We start from the raw sequence: 8,706 nt of genomic DNA on the forward strand, positions 1-8,706 counted from the left end.
ATGTTTTTTTTAACCCACAAATACAAATATATAATTTATTCTTAAACTAATACCTAATTCCACTTACGGATGATAATTTGGCCCGAAAACCCGAACCGAACCGAATTAGACCCGAATAAGCAATTCGATTCGGTTTTCGAGTATCTATATAAGGCTTATTTGGTTTTCGGGTTATTCGGACCGAGTTACCCGAATAAGGGCTTATTCGGTCCAAAATGACCGAACCGAATATGAAAAGTCACATTTTTTTTTTTCCACTTGCACGATTGCTTATTCGATCTTGTGTTCTATCGGTCGTTACCCAAAATACCCACGTAATGTTTAATGTTTAACTTATATACTTATAGATAGATTTTTGGGTGTTTTAGATGTTTAATGTTTAGTGGTGGTTGGATTTTACATTTTTATATATCAAAAATAGTTGATCCGTGTTATCCGTGTTTATCATAAGCTACAAAAGACATACAAAATACATTATTTATAATCACATTGTAAATGTTATTTGGGTTATTCGGCTTCTTAATCATCTTGTACATGTTATTTGGGTTATTCGGGCCGGAACCGACCCGAATCGAATAATACCTGAACTGAACCGAACCCATATTGCTTATTTGGTTCGGTTTTCGGTTCATATAATTACACTTATTCGGTTTATTCAAGTTCGGGCTGGTTCGGTTTGGTTACGACCCGAATAACATCTCTAATTCCACCTATGTCCACAACGGGACTTGAACCCTCGACCTCAAAGAAGGAGGGTACCACCTGATACTGTTGGGCTAGAAGCCCTTTGGTGGATTTAACCTATGTAAATACCAAGGTTCTAAAAAGCACGCCATGGCTCCGCAATGACTCCAATGCTTGTATGTGCCGCCAAGCTTTACCAAAACGCCGCCACGACTCATATATGTATATAAAAATGAATAATAATAGAAAATACATATAAAAATATGAATTATATACAAAATTGTCGCCTTAAGTCACGTCTTACAAACGACGTGACTCGCCAATCCTCGAAAAAACTTGAGGCTTAACATTGCCGCCAAGTCATGGCTAACGTTATTTAGAAGATCGGTAAATGCTCAACCAAGGTCAAGTTTTTTACGCTGAAATTATACGACCCGTTTTCACGTGAAACGCACGTGCGCTGCTTCAAAGACGGTGATGGCGTGCTGCCATTTTACAGCTTCACTCGATACCGGCGGAGCAAAAGAAAATGTCCTCGAACGTCGTGGTTCTCGACAACGGTGGCGGTCTAATTAAGGCAGGTATCGGCGGTGAGCGTGATCCAACAACCGTAGTCCCAAACTGCACTGCTCGACCGCTTTCCTCCAAGAAATTCCTGCTAGCGGACCAACTTCTGTCTCCAACGGAAGACCTAACCTCCGCCGTTCTCCGTCGTCCCTTCGACCGCGGTTACCTCATCAACCAAGACCTCCAATCGACCATCTGGTCACACATCTTCTCTTCTCTCCTCCACGTCACACCTTCCTCCTCGTCACTCCTCCTCACCGAACCCTTATTCAACCTCCCTTCAATCCAACGCGCCACCGACGAAATCGTCTTCGAGGAGTTCAATTTTCAATCACTGTTCGTCTCCGATTCACCGTCTCTAGTTCACTTATACGAGGCCAGTAGACGCCCTTACGACGTCGTGTCGAAGGCGCAATGTAGCCTAGTGGTGGACGTAGGGTTCAGTTTCACTCACGTAGCCCCGGTTTTCCAGAACTTCACTGTGAATTACGGCGTGAAGAGGATGGATTTGGGCGGGAAGGCATTGACGAATTACTTAAAAGAACTAGTGAGCTATCGGTCTATTAATGTCATGGATGAAACCTTCTTAATGGATGATGTCAAAGAAAAACTATGCTTTGTTTCAACAGATGTCGCTCGTGATTTGCAGATAGCTAGGTAAGTTCTGCAAAATTGAATTAGGGTTTATCCATCTTGATTCGATTTTGGTTGATTTGGGTTTTTTCGTTACAGGAGACGTGGAAATGACAATTACTTTAGGTCTACATATGTGCTTCCTGATGGAATCACACACATAAAGGGATTCGTGAAAGACCCTGTTGAAGCACAAAGACATCTTACATTATCTGAAAATGGTGAACTCCCACACGAAGGAACTGAAGAAGACGATCAAACAGAAGTTAAAAGCAAACCAACAGAAAGAAACAAAGTCGATCTTACCAAAAATGTATAAAAATCTCTACGTTTTGTTTAAAGATTAGTCCTTTATTCAATTAAACCACTTGATCAACCCTTTATGTAATTGAAAACACAGGAATTCAGCTTGAGCAATGAGCGATTTCTTGTCCCTGAAATGATCTTTCGTCCAGCTGATTTGGGTATGTTTTCATTTGGATACTGAAGATTAATTGGAGTTTTATTATTATTATTTTTTTGTTTAATTGTGAATATGATACAGGAATGAATCAAGCTGGATTGGCAGAATGTATTGTAAGGGCTGTCAATTCATGTCATCCTCATCTTCATCCTGTGCTGTATGAAAGGTAGTATTACTTACAATGCTTTAATAAGAAAAAAAAATTGAAACTACAATGCTATAATACAAAGAAATGAAAATAGAATGCTATAATAAAAAAAGAAATGAAAGTACATTGCTATTTATTGCATTTATCTTTTTTTCATTTTATCACTCTAAGAAACCAAAAACTTGTTTTACAGTATAATTTTAACGGGTGGAAGCACGTTATTTCCAAATTTTGCCAAAAGACTGTAAGTTTCACCTCCCTCTTCCTTTTATTTATAAATCTATATCTCAAGTTTATCGAAGCCTTATTATAATTTATATATATAATATGGTTTATATTTTACAGAGAAAGTGAGCTGCGACCTCTTGTTCCGGATGTGTACCAAGTGAAAATAACAACTCAAGAAGAGTAAAAATATCGTTTCTCTTCAAGTTTTTTCACTATTTTTAACGAAAAAAATACATAAAAGCCACTATATTTTGGCCATTTTTGTGTTTAACCAATATATATTTTATTTTCGTCACCCAAGTTTGACAAATTTTTTTATGTCAATTGTCAACCACTTTGATCTGCTATGATCTGTATAGCAGGTTAAAGTGGTTGCACTAGAATTTTGTCAAAGTTTAGTGGTTAAACGACAAAAGTTGCCAAAAGATAGTGGATTTTATATATTTCGCCCTAGTTTTAAATAATTTTTATTTTTTTTTCCTTTAATGAATTTATTTATTTATTTAATTTTGTAGTCCCATATTGGGGGTGTGGCGAGGGGGATCACTATTGGCTTCTAGTCCTGATTTTGATGCAATGTGTGTCACAAAGGCTGAATATGAGGAGCTTGGGTCTTCACGTTGTCGTAGGCGATTCTTTCATTAGTTTATAATTAATTAAAAGGTAAATTGGACTTTATAATATTTATTTTATCGTTTGTTTTTAATGTTATTTAATATTTTTATTTGGATGTTAATTTGGTATGAGAGAAAATGAAGACGTGATAGGTGATGTCATTATGTTGGCGAATAATAAAAATCAAATGAAGAAACAAGAAATGAAAATCATATGAGCTTAAATCCTATAACTAACTATTACTTTTGTGTTTTAATTTGATTATATACTAAAATTTAACCAAAAAAACAGTTACTAAAAGATAATACAAGACGACATAAACCTTAATGGCTGGTTAATTTTTATAGTTTTTAACATAGTCTATTAAAAATTTGTTTATCTATTAAAAAAAAGATTCCAAAACCAAAATGTTTTTTGGATTTTCGATTTTTTCCTCACTCAATTGGGGATGGTGTGGCTCCCGCTCCACACTCGAACAAACAGCTAAATTAGCTGATTGATGTGAAAAAAGCAGGTGGGTCCCACAATGGAAAATGTTAGAAACGTTGTAAATGAATAAAAACCCAAAAACCCTTGTGCGTGATTTTTTTTGGTTGACCTTTTAAGATTAAAAAGCAATTTAAACCTTTTATGATGAATCCATAAACACATATTCAGATTTTAAAATCGTTTCAACCTGTAAAATGAACATAAACAAACCTTTTAAGATGAATCTATAAAACCCATGATTCAGATTTTAAAATCGATTTAAACAAAACTTTTTTAGATGAACAGAACCAAAAATCGATTCAAATTTAGGGTTTGTTTATGATATGTGGGACTGAAGTAGTTCAAGAAACTGGGAAGCCACATGAAGAAATTAATTGTTAAAACATGCTATTATTGAAGGTAACCATAGTTGAATATTGAATTATGTGAACAAACTTCAAGCTTTGAAAACCTGATTTTTCTTATGTTTCTTATTATGCTAAAACAGGAAAAGATTGAAAACCCCATGGAAAATGTGGAAATGGGTCGAGGTTTGTTCAAGCAGTAACATCATTCTCTAGACTTTCGTTCAAAAACACATTATGTGGCAGTGTTTATGGTTTAGGGAGGTGTCCTTTGTGTTCGAAGAAATTTGAATAGTTTTTAATAGGAAAATAGGCAAAAAAATCAAGTAATTTAGGAGGATATAACTTTACTTAAATGTTATTCATGCCAGACATTTATTAAAATAGGCAAAAAATCAAGCGTCTTTGTTTGTAGTTGAACCAGAATTTTGTAAAAAGTAAAAGAAGTTATTAAATGTTATTGATGCTAGACATTTATTGATCGTGTGATATGTCGTTACAAACCTCTCTTTTGAGAAAAGATTACCCAATTGAATATTACAAAAATACTATGATATTTTTAGATCTCTATGTGTCCAAAATCGGTAATAAATCATACTTTCCAATTAAGAAAAATCATGTTATCCCAACAAAAGACCTTAATGTCAAATCCTCAATACCACCTTCATCGGACATTGTAATCTACATATATCAATCGACAATTTGGAGGGAGACGTTCATGGATGACGTGAACCTTTATTGGGATAAACAATAAATGTATTTCCACAATTAAGATAAATAGTCAAATAGACAAGAAAATAGGCTCCTTTGTTACCAAAAGTATTTTATCTAACCCAAAAAAATAATTTTAATATAAATATTTACTAAATTCGACAAAATAAAGCTATGAATTTGAAGCTTTTTTGTTTTAAAATTCATATCAGGGAAAATATATAATAACAATTTACATCGAATTATACAAACGGACAACAAATTGTATTTATAATATTTATTTTTGAATAATAAAACTAATTTTTTTAAAAATAAATAAGATAATTTTATAGAGAACAGATAGTAAATGAAATATCAATGTTTTAAAAACCGGTTTGAACCGGCCGGTCGAACCGTGAACTGGGAAAGGGAGCGGCTCAACTATAACCGATTTTACATTGATTTCTGAACCGGATTGAACCGGCCGGTTTTTAGAAAAAACCGGTTGAACCAGTCAAAATAAACCGGTTAAACCGAATAAAAACACATGAAAAAAGAACAATTTACATAATAAATTTTGTGATTTTTTTCAAATGTATTTAGTTTTCTCTAAATAATTATATACGGTAAATGTTATAAATTCTTTTGATGTGTTTGTATTCATCAAAAACAATATTTCGTTTCGGAATTATATTTTATTTTCTTTTTGACGTATATGGATTGATGTAAAACAGTAAAACTTATGGTTATGTGTTATTTTAATGTGTTTGGATTCATCTACAACTTATTTTTATGTGTATTTTTAATGTTTGAACTTGTAAATATCAAATTTATAATTTCTATATGTATGTATGTGTAGGAAAATAGAAAAAAACATGAAAAATATAGAAACCGGTTCATCCGGCGGTTGAACCGGTTAAACCGGGAACCGATCACTATACCGGTTCAATTAAAAAACCGGTTTTTAAAACATTGTGAAATATATAAATATTTTAATTGAAGTGATTGTAACCTTAAAACATCTAAAAATTATTGCACAATAAAAAGGTAGGACCAATGATTGTACCATATTCAGCTGAATAACCACTTTGATTGGTTTTACATGTTAAGATAATATTTCAAGACACATCACTGTAGTGTTTGTGTTTGATTGCAAGAAAATTATTAAAAAAATAAAGAGAGAGAGAGATTCCTTCTTCCATTAACATGATGAATTGACAAACCATATAAAAAAAGCTGACTTCGATCTTGCCTTCCATATGCCTGACCATTCTTCCCCACTTCATAAACCCATCATATACTATTGAATCTTGGTTGCTTCTGCATCAGCATTCATCAACCCCCACCATTTTCAAAATCTTTCTCTGGGTTTCTGAGGGTGGGGTTTTCATCACATTTCTGATGTCTTTAGTTTCTCGATTCAATTATTGACCACCCATTAATTGTCCAAAAGGGGAAGCATCTTTCACTCTCTCTCTCTCTCTCTCTCTCTCTCTCTATCTCGTAGATGGCAATTAATGGCCTTTTTGTCTTCTATATAGTTAATTCGAGGTCATACCCAGTTTAATTTCTAACACCCATGTACAGATTTTACTCATCTTTCGCTTCAACTCCTCTATTTTCCCCCAAATTCTGTTTTATTGTTCCACCGATTGTTGAAGAAGATGCCAAGGCCTGGACCTAGACCATTTGAATGTGTGAGAAGATCTTGGCACAGTGAGCGACACCAACCCATTAGAGGCTCCATCATTCAACAGATTTTTAGGTAAACTTTCTTCGACTCACTCAATCTCTTCAAAACCTTCGATTCTTGTACATAACTGTTTATTGGGTTTTGAAATAATGCACACCATGTGTTTGATCAGAGTTGTACATGAAAACCATAGTCCTGGTACCAAAAAGAACAGAGAATGGCAAGAGAAGCTCCCTTTGGTCGTCTTGAAATCTGAAGAAATTATGTACTCCAAAGCCAATTCCGAGGTACCCATCTTCTTTCTCTTCCTGTAAACATATATATATATTTCAATCTTTAAACTCCAATTTCGTAATTAGGCCGAATACGTAAACCCGGAAACGTTGTGGGATCGATTGAATGATGCCATTGACACGATAATTAGGAAAGACGACACCATGGAAAACGGCGAATTTTTACCCGCTTGCGTTGAAGGTACCCCCATTTCACATTCTTTGTATAAAATCTCGTTTTTCTTTCATTTTGGAAGTCGAATTTGAGTTTATTTGATTCGAATTTGGTATTTCTGTGTTCAGCTGCCCTTAATTTGGGTTGTGTTCAAGTAAGATCATCAAGAAGCCAAAGAAACAGCAACACCAGAAGCTATCTAAGCTCAAGAAATCAAGATTCTGGTCGAAATCTTAACGTACCAAATGTTCAAAGACCAGATTCAGAAGCTAATAAGGATATAAGACCGAATTCCAATTTTACCCCTCCTGGTTCCTCCTTTTATCCTCCCTCATTTGATAATTTTCCAAGAAACATGGTACCCTTTGAGAATAAAACCTCTTCAATTTACCCTTTATACCATGGTTTTCATCTTCAACCTCGACCACCCCACATGGGATTTCACACTACTCCCCAAAACTCGGGCAGCATAATCCTTGGCACACCAGTTTTCCGGGCAGCCCGGGCAGCCTGTGAGCCTTCTCATTCTGAAAGATTGTTTTCATTCGATAGAGACACTGATGATGGTAACGGGTCAGGGTCAAAAAAAGAATCTGGACCCGAATTGGTGGAATGTGACTTGTCTCTAAGATTGGGTCCTGTTTCAAGTAGTGAAAAAGAAAAAGGGTTGACTACTTGTGTAGATGATGTTGACTTTGGTAGACTTAAAGGAAAGGAGTTTTGTTTCTTTCCTTTGAATTCAGAAGGTGAAGGAGTTGAGAATTTGGGGACAGATGTTAGGAAGCGGAAGATGGTAGGGGAATCAGGGAGTTTTTTGCAATTACATCCGGATTTTAATGAGCAAATGAAAAGAAGAGGTTTGTAGATATAAAATTTGTTATGTTTTCTTATGCAATTCTTTGAAATGAAAAGAGAAAGGAGTCTTGATTACGCGTTATTAGTCTCAAGATTCGTATTCTGCCTTTTTATGTCGTAAGTTTTGCACTTATCTATACAAATCCCAGCTTGGTTTCTTGCTTTATCTTCTAAACGGAAGGGTAAAATGGTCATTTACTCACATTAAAAGTTAAATCGTTTCATTCCCTGAAAAAAGCAACAAATTCCGTCGTAATAAATTTCAAAATCCACATTCACATATTGTGCCTTTTTATTTATGGCATAAACTTGCACTTTTTTTTTATGCAAACCCCAGGTGGGTTTCTTGCTTTTTCCTTCAAACAGAAATGGTAAAATGGTCATTTACTCACGTTCAGACACACGTCAAAAACAGCAACAAATTCTGTGTATTCAAAATCCATTATCACATATTGTTCCTTTTTATATATGTCATAAATTTTCACTTATGTATGCAAATCCCAGCTGGATTTTTTGCTTAATCTTCCTAATATAAGGGTAAAATGGTCGTTTACTCATACTCAGATTGTTCCTTCAGTCCAAAAGCAAAACAGACTTTGTGAATGGATCGTCTTCACAAGTTTCAATATATATTATCTTCCCTTTTAATGTCCTAAACTAGCTCTTATTTATGCAAATTCCATCTGGTTTTATTGCTTAATCTTCTAAACATAAGGGTAAAATGGTCATTTACTCACATCTAGATGGTTCAGTTAAAAAAGAAAACAGACTTTATGTACTCCAATCGTCTTCATAAGTTTCAATATCCCTACACCGCCTTTGTATCTATTACATTTCCACTTATTTATGC

General features: G+C 34.6%; 2 protein-coding genes across 3 annotated transcripts; both read left to right on the plus strand.

Annotated features, from left to right (window-relative positions):
- The first annotated feature begins 1,154 nt into the window (after positions 1–1,154).
- Positions 1,155–4,646, plus strand: ARP6 (actin-related protein 6). Of its 2 annotated transcripts, none has more exons than XR_013684578.1 (8): positions 1,155–1,908; positions 1,984–2,197; positions 2,285–2,348; positions 2,429–2,513; positions 2,689–2,739; positions 2,841–2,903; positions 3,239–4,226; positions 4,315–4,646. XR_013684578.1 is itself a non-coding variant. In XM_079001761.1 (8 exons), exons 1-7 carry the CDS (start codon positions 1,214–1,216, stop codon positions 3,366–3,368), a joined length of 1,302 nt encoding a protein of 433 aa, XP_078857887.1. In that variant the 5' UTR covers positions 1,155–1,213; the 3' UTR covers positions 3,369–3,386; positions 4,315–4,646. The 2 variants fall into 2 exon arrangements, 1 of the variants encoding a protein (XP_078857887.1); XM_079001761.1 differs by having other exon boundaries at positions 3,239–3,386.
- Positions 4,647–6,035: 1,389 nt separating this feature from the next.
- Positions 6,036–7,931, plus strand: LOC145053673 (uncharacterized). Its single transcript, XM_079001762.1, has 4 exons — positions 6,036–6,626; positions 6,727–6,841; positions 6,914–7,028; positions 7,130–7,931. The coding sequence occupies exons 1-4, from the start codon at positions 6,526–6,528 to the stop codon at positions 7,864–7,866; spliced, it is 1,068 nt and encodes a 355-aa protein (XP_078857888.1). The 5' UTR covers positions 6,036–6,525; the 3' UTR covers positions 7,867–7,931.
- Positions 7,932–8,706: the final 775 nt, after the last annotated feature.

The sequence above is a fragment of the Lactuca serriola genome, chromosome 5, assembly GCF_051521515.1.
Source record: "Lactuca serriola cultivar US96UC23 chromosome 5, Lser_US96UC23_V15, whole genome shotgun sequence".
Lineage (NCBI taxonomy): Eukaryota > Viridiplantae > Streptophyta > Magnoliopsida > Asterales > Asteraceae > Lactuca > Lactuca serriola.